The sequence below is a fragment of the Aquila chrysaetos genome, chromosome 3 (assembly GCF_900496995.4).
Source record: "Aquila chrysaetos chrysaetos chromosome 3, bAquChr1.4, whole genome shotgun sequence".
Lineage (NCBI taxonomy): Eukaryota > Metazoa > Chordata > Aves > Accipitriformes > Accipitridae > Aquila > Aquila chrysaetos.
Window position 1 is genome coordinate 22,682,702 of NC_044006.1, and position 16,824 is coordinate 22,699,525.

General features: G+C 40.2%; 1 protein-coding gene across 6 annotated transcripts in view; it reads left to right on the forward strand.

The window, feature by feature from the left end:
• Positions 1-16,824, forward strand: part of LOC115339547 (myosin VIIA and Rab interacting protein) — a 236,801-nt gene that overhangs the window by 178,213 nt on the left and 41,764 nt on the right. For all 6 annotated transcript variants that reach the window (XM_030009692.1, XM_030009690.1, XM_030009691.1 and 3 more), the window contains 5 exons: positions 1,740-1,876; positions 3,555-3,635; positions 4,253-4,350; positions 4,680-4,760; positions 6,360-6,509. In XM_030009692.1, the coding sequence (XP_029865552.1) occupies positions 1,740-1,876; positions 3,555-3,635; positions 4,253-4,350; positions 4,680-4,760; positions 6,360-6,509 (547 nt within the window). The remainder of the gene's footprint in view (positions 1-1,739; positions 1,877-3,554; positions 3,636-4,252; positions 4,351-4,679; positions 4,761-6,359; positions 6,510-16,824) is intronic.

Consider the following 16,824-nt stretch of genomic DNA (forward strand, 5'->3'; position numbering starts at 1 on the left):
GTGTTTGCTACTAAACACTTTCCAGTCGTGACAGAGAAGTGGCCTATATCATGATGGTCTGCTTTTCATGAAGTGGATATTCCTTTTTAGCAGTATACCAAAACTCAAAAAATCCAGAGCCGGACTGGAAGCATTTAGTTGAAACCCCAGGCTCAGCTTATTTGTTCGTTATCGAGTATCTCCCGAAGTTCAGTGCCAAGTAAGAACCACATTGCTAGTCTCTCAATAGGTGAGATTTTATTTGCTTATGAAATGGTGTGTGTTAAAAATTGTGGAGTCTTACTTGCTTTGCACTTTACAAAGAAAAATCCAGAGTCCCTGAAGGAAAATCTAAAGGTTACAGTGGGGCTTTCATTTTATTTTGTTTTTCATCCATGACCCCAGGTTTAAAAAACAGAATTAAATCATCTGAATGTGTTCAAGTCTGGAAGTGCTGAGAGTACAGCACTCCTGATAGTAACATCATTTCTTTAAGGGTTCATATATTGACACTGGATGCTAACCTTAGCCTTTTGTCCTCTAAAATCTCAGTGTTAAGAATCATCTCTTTACTTAGTTATGTAACAAGCTCCATAGGACTTCTAGTTCCAAGGCCCCGATTTTTGTAATTATTACAAAAGGGAAATTACCTTCGCAGCCTGGACTAAATACTGTTTTGTATGAGATGTTTTCATGTCCTATAAAAATATGTTGGCTCCTGCAATGTAAGTGCAGTAAATTAATTAAAAATAAACTAGTGTGGCAATGTGCAGAGGAATAAATGGGCTCAAATGGGGAAGCAAACACTCAGAATTAGTACACGTTCACTGGCTCAGACTTAATGCTCCTTTCTGGAGGCTTTTGGGTAAGTCAGCTTTAATTTATAGGTGGAAGCCCAGGATCCCTCTCTTCAGGGACACTCTCAGTAGGAAACGTACAGGTCCGCTGTGGGTTACCCTGCAGTAACCTGTGGTTGTATTGCCTGGGAATGTGGCGCAGGTTCTCTCTACCCACTGCTGAAGTAGCAGGTGAAGCACAAACCCATTGCCACATGGAAAAGAATACAGAGCTTCTCATACATACTCAGAGCATACTCATACAGAGTATCTCATGGCTTTATGAAAGTATATGAGCTCTGGGGGCAAATCCCTTAGGATGAATTACTGACGTCAGCGATGCTTACTATTAAAAGTAAGAAACCAAACTGCAGTTGTGAGTCCTTCCCCCCCCCAAAAGGTTGACTGCCTACCGTTCTTTGCTCATTCTGCTTTGAGGTCCTCTAATTAGGCTTTGTCTACTCTATTGGTTTCCCCAAATAACAGCAGTGGTATATTTTTATGAAAATGTTATTTTTTGCAGTGCATTAATGGGCTAATGTTCTTACATTACCTGTAAATCTGCATAAATAAAGGTTATTTTTAAAACCTTCCTGTACTGTTGCAAGGCTTGTTTGTATTTTTCAAAAGGCTGTAGTGTTGGCATTATAATGTAAAAGGGGAGAGCACCTCTACTGATAGTAGCAAAGCCAAATAAAACCTTTAGTAATGTGAAACACATATTTGCTCATGAGTTACCTTTTTTTTTTTTTGCCTCAGTATACCAGACACTTGCAAAGTACAAACAGTAAAGAAGTATTTAGAAATTAATATGTTTAGGCTCTGAGGCCTAAAAGATCCTTTTTTATATAAAAAGACGGTAAACTATTTACTCTTATTTGTTGTAGAATCATTCCAAATACATAGTTTATTTTTCTGTTTTAGGCTCCTAAGGACCCAGTCTCTGGATTGGTACTATAATAATGTCAAAAGCCGCTTTAAGTGTTTTGGAAGTGCCAAAGTCCTGAAGAACTTATACAAGAAGCATAGACTGGAGAGCGGAGTTTGTCCTGATGTAGTAGGTAAGAACAGCTGTGTTGATTTCTTAGTAGCTTATCTACTTTAACACACAAGATGAGACAATGGAAATTCTGAGATTATTTCAAAAGATATTTTTTTTAAGGCTATTTTTTTTTTATAAAAGAAATACCTCAGTGGGAGAGAAAAAAGAGGTGAAGTGTCTAGAGAGCTGTTTAAGAATTCAAAGAATGTTAAATCTTAATTATGCCACTGGTACAGAAGAACTGTTATCTTCAGTCTGTAAAGTAAATTGCAGTTTGTATTCTAGCCCGTGTTCCAAAATTTATCACAGTTCTGAGTAGTCAATGAATGAAAAAATAATTTTGCATTCAACATTTAGCCTTAGAGCACATTCCCGTGGTATTAGAAGCAAAATTTGGTTAACATGGGATACGTTCAGTATCCAAGTTGACCAAAACTTAGATTGTCCTCACTTAGAGTTTTGCGTGCTTAATGGTCTGAAACTGGCCACACCTTACTTTTTTATTGGTGTTTGTAAATGGTTAAAAGATGCCGATTAAGTATTGGCATCACCCTTTCAAATGAAGAGACACAATTCTCCCTTAACTATGGTGTTACAATGTATCACCCCATAAGAAGAGTAATTGGAGATATAAAATGGGTTAGAAGAAGTGACGTTTGGTGTCATACCGGTAACTTTAGCAAATTACTCAAAACGCGGCTAGCTGAATGTTTTCATTGGATTTGTTGGACCAGATACTTTCCTAATGTAATTCTTCTGAAATTTGTACAGACTGTAATTTTTCTATAGTCTTTACTTTGTCTTTTCTGAAATTATATAGGATGGTAAGTGGACTCTCTAGTCCTGAGTGAAAATTTTAGGTGTTTCCTAGGAAAATTGGCATAAAAGCTTCTAGGGAGAAGTGACCTATGCATTAAATTCTGATTTATTAGTCTTTTTGCTTTCTCTGTATCAAATTAATTTTCCTAGAGAAGATTCCTTAACAGTTGAGAACAAATATGTACGAAGACAAGAAAATCCATGGCAGTGAGGGCAGAAATGGGACAGTGGAATTAAAAACTGTGGAGATGGATCCTTCAGAACTTTAATGCTATGTCTTGCCTTTACTTAAGCCATAGTTTCACTGAATTTGTCCTTGAATGGAAGTGTGAACAATGCAATGATGAGTTGCGGTGACATGTGCACTCTCTGTAAGACCTTTCTAAGGAAGGCCTTTGAGTCTAAATGTCATTGCTAACTTTCTTCTACTCTCCATGTGACTGTTAGGTAAACCTTTTGTTCCCTCTGAAGATAAATACTAGTATACGTGTCTGGGTTTTGGCTTATTTATACAGCATTGCCCTTTAAAATGTAGACTTTATTTCAACACCAAATGTCATATTAAAGGCAAATTCCCTGTACTTAACTTCTACCATGTAAGTTTTATACCTAGTAGCTTCTTCCTCTCTCTCTCTCTTTTACTATACAAATAGTTTTCTCCATCCAAAATGAATGAGAGGTCTTTTGTATAAAAGCAGTCAAGTTTTGTACAAAAGCTGCTGGAGTTATGTTTTATAGAAAAGGTAGGAGGAATTTTCCGGTTATCCGTCTTTGTGTGTGGTGCCGCTGTATCTTGAGTGAATATTTTTATCTAATAATGTCTCTGCTGTTAATGGGTACTTCTTATACTAACACACGGTACTGTCTTTTTTGAGCAGAAGGAGGTTTTTTTGAAGGAAGCTTTGAAAATGAAGGAAGCATTTGTGGCAGTGACTCTACATTCTACCAACAGACAGAAGGTATGCTGCTAAAAGCTCATTTGATTAAAACACAGTCCTTACACTTTGAATTCTTGGACAAATAGCCTAGAGTGCTGGTAAGTCTTGTTCACAGATCCAACAATCTTCTAGCTGAAACATTTAGCAAGATATTAAAATCCTTTGTGTACTGTGCTGGGATATCTTGCTTAAGTGTTACAACTAATACATGCTTATTCTAGTGTGATTTTCTTAATGTTCAGGTTTTGTTACTTCTCTCCCATTTCCTTTCCTATGCTCATGTATCTTTTTCATTCTCTTTCTTATATTCTGTTGGTGTTTATAGGAAGTTTACAAATTTTCTTCCTATGATTTCCTCCTAACTATTTTGCTGGATTCTAAAATAAGCAACATAAAAAATACTGTGTTTTATTGTATTTCATATTTACATGTAAGAAGTAACACAGAGACTGAGACAAATTTCTCTGTCTTAAGGTGTTTGTTTTATTGTGCATAATTATGAATTGAGGAAATGAACTTTGTCATGAAGAACCTAAGGTTTGAATATATGTCCAGAATATAAGTCTGAATTTTGGAGCTCATTATGCAAAATGTACATATATAAAGAACATGGTGCGTTTATCTTATTCTTCACCTAGGACACAGCATGATGGATACCCTTGCTGTGGCCTTACGGGTTGCAGAGGAAGCAGTGGAAGAGGCTATTTCTAAGGCAGAGACCTACAGTGACAGCCTGGTAACATTTTCCAAAACAAATGTATTAATTTAAATAGAACAATTATGTTTCTTTTAATTTGGGTAGTGGTGCAAAAACAAGTAAATACAAAAGAAAACATAAAGAAGTAGTGACTATCTCATGCCGTACCTGAAGAGTTGGGTATGGGTTTTATGAACTTGTATCCAAGATGCATGTTGCATTTCAGAAGGTGACATGCAACGTAAGTACCTGTAATTTCTTCCCACAGTGCCAATAGGGCATATTACCCATTTCCTGATCTATGCCATTTCTGTGGAAAGGCTGGGGTTTTGTGATTTTAGCAACCACAGATATCCATTTTCACACAGGACAAGCAGAACGAGGCTTGTTACTTGCAGGAACACAAGGAGGACCTCATAGAAGAGCTGGCCACAACAATTGTGCAGAAGGTATGGCGTGCATTTTTTTCCTTAGCTAATTTAATTGCCAAAACACAGTCTTTTAGTCTGGTGAGCTTTAACTCTGCTAACAGCAAAAAGGATGACACCAATGTAGAAAGTAGAGTAAATTGCAAGTTGCAACTTCAACTATCACAGTATAGGCTTAGTCGGCTACATCTGACAGAGAGATCAATTTATAAATAAGCTTAATCCAGTGCCTAAACTGATGGCCTACACCCTCAGAGCTGAGAGGTACCACTCCCTCAGGTCTGTGATTTCGTTGCTTGGAAGAGGAGGCCCCTGCTTGATGGAATTTTACATCTGTACTTCACTTCCCAAAAGGCACAAAGTTTTCCAATGTAGAGAAGTGTGGCTCTTGACCATACCCTCTACTGAACTCTGCATTTGCAACATGTGCAAAGAAAACATTGATCATTAAAATAGAATTCTGTTAATGATGCTGTGAGAGAGACACCCAGAAAATCACAGAACCCTCTGTGTGTCTGATTTGTGTGGCTTCTTCCAGAAGGCTCATTCTTCTCCCTGCAAAGCTCACAGTTGCCACTGCCACAGCACAGAAATGGAAGGCTCGTGGGAATAAATACCCCCTGAGTTTGCCTGGACAGTTTGGAGCAGGCAAGACGAGCATGAACAGAGTGCTGCTGAGCTCCCATGATCCGTAAAGTAACCTCTCTGCTAAGTTAGTCTCCCTCCATGTGAACTAAGCTAATTGCCACATCTGTGTATGGGATGTGGCATTTAACAATGTGTGGATCGCACACCGGAAGAGGAACATGTTGTTTATAAGGCTATCAAGAAAAGCTAGAAGAGCAGCAGCTCAATGGAAAATAATCTGCCTTCTTTTTTAATAGGGATGTTAGAAGATTAATTCTGCTTATCAGGTCTTCGATAGTCCAGAGCCTATCTCAGCCAAGCTTGAATTGCTACCACTTTTGTCAAAAGCTGCCTAACAAGATCTTTTATGCTATAGAATAATATTCTGTAGATACTTTAAATTGGAGTCAGAAAAGTTGTGGCAATGAAGTGTAGCAGGATATCATCTGTCAGTGTGGGAAGAGAGGTAGTCCATATGATCTTCTCTCACCCTTAAGACAGTGTAGATTTTCAAAACCAAAGATAGTGCCTAGACACCTAAGACCTCTTTGTTTTCAGTAAAAACGTGGCTAGATGTCATGGGAGCCTTTGCAATTCCCCTCATATGTAGTATTTTATGTTTCTTTGCAAAAATTCTTGTCTGAGAAAATACTTGATTCTTAGATGCTGCTAATGTTTAAAGTGCTACTGTAGGAACATGTTTCCATGTTTATTTAATTCACCTCTGATGTTCCTACAGGCATTGATTATGATTTATTTTATCGATGCTTATGTGCTTGCAAGCAGTATGACTTCAGATGAGAAGAAATGCATGCAAGTTGTCAGAATCATCCTTGCATGAATTGGAGCTAATGCAAAGGGAAACTCAAATGTTCTTCCTAGGCAGTTTGCCTTGAGACAGGGTTAACGTAGTTTTTTTCCGTACGGCTCAGGCAGTATTTTCCAAGCACCCTTTTTTTCTCCCATCCCACCTCCTGTCCCCCTACCTTACAGATTATAAAGAAGCAGAAAAGCAAAACTGAGCAGGCAGAGGCTGACTTTGAATGGCCACCATCCAGGAGCAGCGGCCTGGCATCTGTTGCTGTCTCAGATCAGAGTATGCTGACTTTTCCGGGGAGCCGCAGGGGGTCCTACACATTGTGGGTGAGTGACTTAGCACAACTATTGATGTTTTCTGCTGCTCAAAACTGGAAGATTGAAATCGTGGATAAGCATACTTAACTGCCTGGAATGGTATGTAGAGACTTGCAGAGAACAAGCATTAAACCTGTGTCTGGACAAACTGTCTCTCAGTTGCATGATTTCCTAGCATATCATGGGCCATGGAAGTATATCACAGACATTGTGTTGTATTGGTGAGTGCTATAAAGCTGAAGAAAATCTGCCAAGCTGCATTAGTAACATTTTAAGAAGAGCAGCAAGGGAAAAGTAGTGAAAATAAACTATAGGTATGGATAGGCTGTTTCACAATTGGAGAGGGAGGACACTGACAGGTGAGTTCCAGTGCATTTTGATACAGTGGTTTAAGCTGCTGCTCACAAGTGTCCTGCCACTGCGCCAGTAACCACTTCTCCCCCACTGAGCAGAACCGTCAGAACTGAACATGTGCTGTGCCTTAGTTCCCAGCTAAGTTTTCTAGCTTACACTGCCAGTGAAAAGATTTTATAGATTTATGATTTATTTATAAATAAATTTATTTATTTATATTTTTTCATAGATTTATGCCAGAATATAAGACTGTGGGCCAGAATTGCTGAGATACAGACTCACATTCTCATCCCCCACCTATTTCCAAATTCAAGGAGTAATGCCTTTGAGCTCCTCTTGTTAACCAAGCGATCACAAGTCAGTGTGAGCGTGTTTAAGCACTTTACTCTGTAGCTCCTAGGCAACTTGCTTGTGCACCATAAGAGCCAGGAGAGAGAGAGTTAATTTTGTGTCTGACTCAGCTGAGTTTGCTTTGTAGAGTTTAAGGACAGGACCTAGGGGAACATGATGTTCAACTCCTCAGTTATTACATCAGAAGCCTGTTGTTGTTCTGCATTTGGAGCGTTAAGCTTGAACTCAACACATTTTGAAATTCTGTTCTGAAGTAACAAGTTTGAGTCCCAATTTTTTTGCCAGAGGGGGGCTCATTGGTTTGAGAAATAGTAGACTTTGTGGAAAATACTGGAGTAGCAGAAACATCACGCTGAGGTGAGAAAAGCCGCAACAAACAGCTTCAAAACTTCTGCAGCCATCAGTCAGTACTAGAGATCCAAATGTGTACAGTGCTTTATAAGGACTTTCTACCTCTTTACGGGGTCTTTCACCGCATTTGCCACCATTTGGTCCAGTTGTCTTCCCACAGTGCATTAAGGAACACAAATTAATTTGGCCATCTGGGCTGGATTCTCTCACCCCTCCCATAAATTCAGTTTCTGCCTTTTGCTTTACTAGATTGTTTTATTGTTTTCCTTTGTCCTTTGAAGTGCACATGTGTTTATTTTCACTTTGCTTTGAATAGAAGAGAATTTTCTTAGTGTAACCAGACACCCTTGGAAAGGTAGCATAGCTCCAGTTGCTCCCATAGCTAATATAGTTGCAGTTATGTTAGCCTATTAGGCTAGCAGAAATAAAGTCATAGAAGGCCCCTCTAACAGAGGGTCTACTGGAAAGCATGCTGAAAGGCAATTTGTGCAGAGCAAACATAGAGCAGTTACAGCCTGCTTGATTCTCATCAACAGCAGCGGAGAAAGCCAAATTCCTTTTCCTGAGCTTGCTTTCCATTCAACTTTGCTTTCATTCAGCTACAAATGGTAAGCATGTATCTGTCAGCAGATTTGCAGGACTAAACTGCATCAGTTTCTCCTCTGTATATCATTTGAGAAAGTTACCTTTTCTGCCAAAAGAATTGCAGTATTTTTTTTCTTTTCAAAACAAAACTTAGCTTCTACAGAAACTGGCAGAGCAGCCCTATGGCCATATGCCTTTTCCAGGCAAAGCTCCTTACTCCCTCCCAGGCAGATTTTGGAACTCTTGAGTCCAAGCCCGTAACAGCAAATCTTCATGGACTCTACTGCAATAAGTGAAGTTTTCTTATTTCCTAACTGATGACATTATGTTGACCAAAAAACCCCCAAACTCTTGATTTCTGTATACATCCTACCATTGAGCTGTGTGCGTTGGCTTAGTTTGAGTAGAGATCTGCCTGTAGCGATAAAAACTCTTTTGTATTAGTACATGCCACAGCTAACAAGGGGGCTCTTGCAACAGATTTATTAGGTCAGGTGTTCCTAGTGTAACCAAGGTTTTTGTAGACAGACTATGTGGCCACAACAACCCTAAGGGAAGCAGAAATAAACTGTGCACTTTTTTCTATCAAAGCTACCCAAGTTGACTATTACTGCATTAGAGTTATGTACATGAACCTGTTTCCCAATAAGGATTATTTAAGTAGAGCTTTCTCTGTTTAAGACTTTCTTTGTTTTGTTACCTGGCAAACAAATTAGTACTTGAAGCAAGCAGAAGCAGGATAGAGTAAATAACAGGGAAGAAGAAACATGATTAATGGAAAGACAGACATGCAGAGGAAAGGGAGGTAGGAACAGCAAATCTTAAGGCGGTTAGGATTTCATAATTTAAAACTGGAAATTTATCTTAAAGCAAATATTTTTATTTGTGTTCTGTGTAGAAGATAATACATGTGGTTTCACTAGCACAATAAAGCTAGTAACATACAGTTACTTAGGGCAGTTGCATACTATAACACTGGCCTTTAGAAACCCATGTATATTATTGCATTACATTTTATTACCAAAGTAACTTGCTTACAGCGTGGGGAAGAGCTGCAATAATCCCAGATGTAACTGTGTGGTTATACCTACCAAGCAATTTTTCTTTTAATGGCAGCTGTTTGCAGCTCGTCCATATCAGCCAGAAACTTCCAGTGGGCTCTGGAAGCCCTGCATTACCTCCCTGCTCATCCAAAATCACTTGCTTTGAAATCATCATTAAATAAGTTAAACTGCCTCTTTGTAGCATGAGGTAAATGCTGTATGCAGAGAACTTGAGCTGTGTAAGCTGGGAACACCACAGTGCCAAGAGATGAACTGCATGAGACCTGCTTGACTGGAGCAAAATCTATTATCTTCATATAAAGGAACACACACACACACATGGTATCTCCCTGAAAGATATTATTGATTGTTTAACTGCAGTACTATGGTGTGGTAGTAACTATAGATACTATGTTTTCCTTTTTTTCCTCTTAAATTTCTTTGGGATCCCTTGCCCATGCTAAAAATAGTGATACAAGGCTGAATATTTTATTTCCCCATCTCATAAAAAGAGATGGATGGCACCATCTGTTTCTCATTACCAATAAGCAAAGGCTGTACAAAGTTGGGATAGGAGGAGCTTAGAGCAATGGGTGGATGTTTCTCTGCTCTCTCAGTCCATTTCCCCCCCATACATCACTGCCAGTGAGAGCAAACGACCAGCTGGCATATTGTTCCATTTAAATATCGATGAAGTGCAGGTATCCTGGTGTGTTCTAAGTGCTGTATTAGCAGTCTTTATTTTACAGCTAAAAGATTGCATATATAAACAGAAGCTCATCCATAATTTATAGTATATAAAACAGCTAGGGATATAGGGAAAAGGAGGATTTCATTAAATACACATTATGATGCACCTCGGGGGAAGCAGAAATTTACTGGTTAAGTTAATTATAAGGTCCACAGTGTACCGACAGTTGTTTATTTTTTCCTTTTTTTTTTTTTTTTTCCTTTGATTTGTTTTAAAGAGAAGGAAGGTTCCGCAAGCCTGAGGTCCAACACTCCTTTGAAAATCCCTGGAGGTTTTGCAGGTGCTCTATACCTTTGTAGGTTTGTCTGAAACAAATATTTGAAGAAAACCTTTTTGAGGAGGAATCCTGTTTAGCAGTCATATATCACAGTGGGAGAGCTATTTCAGATGAGGGAGGCATAACACTAGGAAGTTGATACCAGCTGACCTCAGTTCCTACCTGTCAATGACTCTATCAGAAACATCATATTTATGCCTAATTAATAAACGTGTCATGTCATAGGGAAGATGGAGCTTTTAGCTTTTATACATGAGCTGGGATCAGAAGGTTGCACAGAGTGTGTTGCTGGGACCTACTTCCAATGAGGCAGGTGTGCATTTATCCAGAAGCCCATCAGCTGGATCCTGATGGGTTATTTACTGTCCTGTTTCCTTCCAGAAGAAGCCAACTGCAGCACCATCTTCTCTGCACAGAAAGGGAAAGAACAGTACATTTTGAGATGGAAAAGCGCTTCCTACTTTAGAAAATAATGGGTCTTTTTTAATTAATATTTATTATAAGATGATCCAACTTTAAGTACTTTCCAGGTGACAAATCTTACTCTCATCTGCTCACTTTGGAGGTGTAACGTTGTAGTCTCACTGCAAAAGTGATCTGGATTTCAGATCAAGATGGCCCTGTCCGTTGTAATCTGCCTGATTTCCCTCTTTCCACTGCAGCGGCAGGATAGGATACAACTGCTTTTGCAATTCTGACTCAGCAGTTAGTACCACTTTTGAAGGCTTCAGGTGGCTAAATAATCAGCGCAAGGCTAAAATGACAGCATTGTCCTTTTAAAGTTGTTTGTATAGTTTGAGTTTGTTTGAGATGTATCTCTAGCAGAAGATTACTGATTCTTTGTTTCATAGTACTATTCCTGCACTTGACAAACATCCAAGACAACAGTTTTGCATGCTAGGTATATGATCAAGCCCATGCAGGCCTAAATTCACTGAATTGCACTTACTGCCAGCAAACCAAGATAGGTTTTAAGGCATGAAAGGGAGTAGGAGAGAGGACAGAGAAGGATGGTCGTTCTATAATGTTATTTTCCAAATAATTTAGGTCCTGTGTTGTTCTTCCAGCTTTATTTTGTTTTAAAGATGCTATCCTAATACACTGCTGGATATCACAAAGCTTTAAGGTCTAACTTAAAACCTGTGATGCTCAGAGCTAGGCTGCCTGACAAATCTTACTTTATTTTTAGATGAAATCCGGGTGTATATTGTCACAGCAAGAAGTGAATAAACACAGAACACTTAAGGCTTCCTCTGTCAAGTGGGTGTTTGAGTAGGAGATAAAGTGATTCTCTCTGATGGGTGAGTGCTCTGCTGAGCACAACTTTGTAGATGAGGGTCAGAACAGGACATGAAAGGTTGAACAGGGCACTGAGCAACCTAGAAATTAATGAAAAAGGAATAATCGTGTTCAGTAAAGAGTATTCTCTTGGAAAAAAAAAGTGAATTTATGTGTGAGGCTGCCATTAGACTTGAGATGAAAATGCCAGCTCATCTCCTTCCCCTACCCTTTTATACACATGCACTCTCCCAGTGGGGTATGCTAGTAGCCACTTAGAATCATACTATCCTACACCAGAACCAGGGATCTGCCCTTTGCAGTTGCTCAGTTTTCTCGTCTGCAAGTAATATGGTTATACTGTCATCACAGGATACTGAGTTCTCAGTATCTTCAAATGAAAGTTGTTACACAACTGTGAAGTGTCTCCCCTGTTTGGTTTTTCTTGTTTTTTAAGAGAGTTGTAATAGAATATTCCAAGTCCGGGACGAGGGAAGAAGAATGGGCCATGGGGAAACACATGGGAAACAGTAACAGCTAAACAAACAAGCGTACCTGTAAAGGCACTGCTTAGATTACAGTTGCATTGGTACATCTACCCTCTATTCCTGTCAAAGCACCTAACAATTGATTTACCACAAACTTCTATAGACTTGTTCACGTAAATCCATTGCATTGATTGAACTATGCTATTTTATGCTCGTAGCACTATCCAAAATTGTTAGCCCCATAAGTACAATAAAGGGATGTTTATACTCATATTCTGGAACCAATATTTAAATATCCCTTATTACTAGCTTACAAATTCCTTGCAACCAAAGCAATAGCATTTTCACATGTGGGGCCTGCTTATTATTGTGTGGGGGGCAGGGAGGTCCCTCAAACACTATGGATTATACTTCTATGTGGTGATGCGTAGAGCTACTTGCATGCTCAGCAGCAATGGGTTTGTTGGGGAATAGCCTCCTGCCTCTCTCCCTTGCAGCCTATCTCTGGATCTTCAAGGTCAGCTAATCCAAACTGAACCAAAATAAATGCAAACCCAAATGTGGTTCTACGTATTATTATGTGGTTCTACAGCTGTGTGATTTATATTGCTGATGGACCCATTCCTGGTGAACTGAGCATTGGTTTTGTACTCCTTTGAAAAGAACAATGCTTTTAAGGGGATCGGCTGCCTGAGAGGTGGGTAGAAGGATGGCAAACCATCCAGTGCAGTCAGGCTATGTCTGTGAAAAACTAGTGAACAACAAGCCAGCTTGGGCAGACCCTGGAAGGAGAGATGCTCTAAGGCTTTTGCAGGAGAGGGAGCAGTCATCTTTGCTTTCTCCCAGCCTGCTATTCAAGGATTTGCCCTGATGGCTGGGATATCCTAACCAGGGTTTAGGTCAGGGCATGAAGAATGGAGTTTCTTTCAATTGAGCGTGAAGATTTCCCATTCATCTGCCTGTCCTTGCCCTTTATCAGAAGCCATAGGATTGTTAACAGATCCTTTGCCACATACAAGATTAACTCAGGAACAGATGCTTCAAACCCTTGGTATTTCACTCACACCGCTAAATGTCTGGACTGCATACATTTGAGCAGAGCGAAAATCACTTCCAGGGATAAATAGGCTGTGGCAGAGTGGCACCGTTTGCCAGCTCATACCGTCTCCTTCCTGGTGCAGGAGTTTACTTACCAGAAGAGGCATTAGCTGTTGGTCCTTAGGGATTGCCACTGTATTTGCTCAGGCGGGTGGTACCTGCTGGTTTTGTCTGTGCACTGATTGTATTCATAGAGCACAGCTGAGAAGTGGGTGAGGGGTTTTGCTTCACCGCTAGCAGGCATAGCCGTAGAATTTGCAGGTGAGGAGAGTGGAAGGATAAGGTTACATTTAAGTCATCTGTGTTTGTGCTGTCAATTCTAGGCTGCTTCCCTGGATAAACAAGGTAGTCCTGGAAGCCCAAATTAACAGCTGCCCTGCAGGTCAGAGCTTGCACAGCACAGGACTCTGCCGCCCAGATCCAGAGGTCCCCTCCCTGCCCTCGGCCCCAGTGTTGGGGTCCCAGTGCCTGCAAGGGCTCCTACCGTGGTGACCCCACAGCTGCCTTACCCGTGTGGCACCTGGGGTTCTCAGTCCCTCCTGATGCTGGGAGAGTCCTTGGTCCACTCTAACTAAGTGCAGAATAAATTACAGTTTTACTAGTTAAACCAGACTGAAGAAATAGGGTGAAATAGGAGGGAAGTGAGGAGAAAAACATGCGTGGTCCAGAATACCCTTTGTAGAGTTCACTCAGTTGCTGTTGGGATCTATTTGGAATTGCCACTTTGACTTCTCTTTAGAAGAAAGAGGAATTACCCATACTCTTTCATCTTTTGAGGAAGAATGTAGAGCAAACTGTTTATATTGTCTCTCTAAACAATATGCATACATGTAGGAGAGTTATTCAAGGTAAAGAATCCATAGATTATCAACATTAGACTCAATATTCACAAGTGTGTTTTGTAAAAAGTTGTAACCAAAATCAAGAACTTGTTTTGTTTTTATGTATTCAGTGTTCAGAAGCATGAACTTGTAAATTGTTATAGACAGAAGATTGAATATTTATATTTATTAAGTAATAGGAGACATTTTATGTGATTACTTTTTATTCACTCCTTCCTTCTTTAATCTTCAGATACCACATTGTCTTTTTCTTTTTTTTTTTTTTTTTGAAGGCCAGCAATGAAACAGGACTGTACATGCAAAAATGATTCCTTTTAGTGCTAGCCCAGTACAAGATGAAGGCTGAGTTCTCTCCGTGCAGTCATTATAACTGTGCAGCAGAAATCCCCTGAAGAGGGATTAAAAAAAGAGAATAATAATGTGTCTGGAATTTCTTTTTGAAACAAACATCTCACAGCAGATGCCAGTAGGCAGGATTTGGTGGGGAACTCATCTAACCAAAGCGTTTGGAAATGCCTGTAAATGCTGTAACTATATTTTGCAAGTTGTCCTGTACTGCACAGCAATCCAGTATGCAGCACGTGCCTCCTAGTGTGTGCAGCGAACATAGCAAATGACCTGTTGGGTTGCAATGCCATCTGCTGATGTACTAATTTATTGCAGAAACTAACAGTTGCAGTACCTTGGTGTCTGACTGCAAACATACAGGGCAGCCTTGTAATTCATCACAAATCAATACAATAATCAATACACCTAAAATAGCACCTGACTGACAGGTGGTTTTTTGCTGAGAAACCAGAACTTCTGGTTAGAAAAAGTGCCAGTAGCTTTAGATGGGAGGGAAGGATCTTCTTGACCTCTCATGTCTCTATAAATCAGGACCAAAGCTTCTATGTTCCTGCCTCCTTCAGGAAATCGTATATAGGCAACTGTATTATTTGGATACTTTTGGAAAATAGACTGGATTGGTTCTTCTGCCCTGAGATCTTGTTGCTGTCCAAGTTTGTAGGCAATTGATAAAGATTCAGAACCATGACCCCTCCATTTGGTTGGTAAATATCCCTTGTTCCAATGCGAACTGATCCAAGAGCCTATCGGGGTAGCTGGCCTTACCTCCAGGACTTCCCTCTATCCATGCCCAGGGAAACTACATGGAGCACCAGCCCCCAGGTAGGCTTCTCAATCCTGTTCCCTTATGTTCAGTGCTTTGCTTCCTATGCAAATGTCCACAAGGGAAAAACGTCCCCTGTGGATCTACAGATAGGCTGTTACCTCTGTGACAAAGGGAGGCACAAACACAGCACAGTAAGGTGTACTTCTTCTGCCTGCCACAGGTAAGTGTGGCAGTGAAGTCAGCAGCATGGGCAGGCATGTATGTAGGTTTGTAGCCCATGCTGAAGCCCATGCTATAGCTTAGGGCTGTTAGTGGTGCCAGCTGAGTTGAAGTTGATGCAAATGTGCCAACCAAGATAAAAGCTTTTGCTGTGTAACCTCACACCACATAACTAACTTTCTAGTTTGCTCTGAATTGCAAAAGCAACAAAAGGAGGTCTTGAGTCATTTGCTTTTCAGATAGAATCATCAGTCAGGCTGGTAATTGATTGGAGATAAACTTGTGGATAAACATTTGCTTTTGTGCTTTGCAAAAAAATGGCCAGTTTATGCCAATGTAGACTGATGAGTTCTCATGCCAGGTTATGCTTCTGTCCTATTCCTACACCAGGCTTGGCTATTGACACTCCTTTTTTGTATTGTTATCGGTGTTACCAGAGAATTGAACTGCTATCAGGGATGAATATTTACACTTTCTTTCCACCCATACTTGTCTGAGTAAAACACAATTCTACTATCTGTCTTTCCATCCCTATCTAAGACTAACTTTCAGAACAAGAAATAATCTAATCCTCTACTTTTATTTATTCTTCTTAATTGGAGCTTATTAGAGCACTGTCACTTGATCATTTAAATATCTCCAGATACAAGAACTACAGAGAACTACAGAAGTAGTATCGAAGAGTGCTAATTCAGCAGCCTCTTGAAGTAGCATCATTTCATCCTTTTTCAGGATCTGAATGCAGGGGTGCAGCCAAGCTATTTTAGCTTGGCATTACTTTTCTGTCCTTAAGCCTTCTGTGACATTGAACTATCTTCAGTGAGAAGAGGTGGTACTTCTAGCAGAGCAGTCCAAGACAGGTTTTATCAGAAATTCACATAAAGTGTAGAAGAAGGATGAGGCTGGCCTCAAGCCAAGCTTTGGAGGCACCAGAAGCTTTTTCCCTTGCTGCATTTGGAGGGATTTTCCTGGGAATTAGCAGTAGTTCCTGCATGATACCAATTTCCTGCTCTCCACAGAGAGTTGGCAGAAACTGTGGAGAGCAGTTTCCCTCTGACCTGACTTGAATGAAGGTTTCAGCACACAATTTAAAAGAATCAGCTTATTTTAGATAAGCTTGTTTGGAAAAGCTTATCTGAGATCCCAGGCTGCTATACCACATGGGACTGTGTCTGCTTTCTTTTCTATGCTTGCTTGTTTTTCAGTGCTTTTTGTCCATTAGGCCCTTCATGCTCGTCTTCTCCTTTTTAAATCCTTCAAACTGTTCTGTATCTTCTAGTCCTTCTGAAAGATATGTCTGCCCTATAGTGTAGATACACCTGAGCTAGCTTTAAATTGCTCAGGCAGTGCTGGTAGCAGTGTTGCTACAGAAGCATGGGTCTGAGGACAGGATCGCTGAGCTCCTTCATCGGGTTTTGCAGCCCGTGCCAAGTTCTGCATTGTCAAGGCTAAGCTGCTGGCAGGTCTCAGGTTGGTTGGGAGCTAAGTGCAGACCCTGCCATCACTGTGCTGCAGCCTTTACTGTGACGTTTATGAAACAGTGAGTAGAGAGGTGGGAAGCTGCCATTTAAAC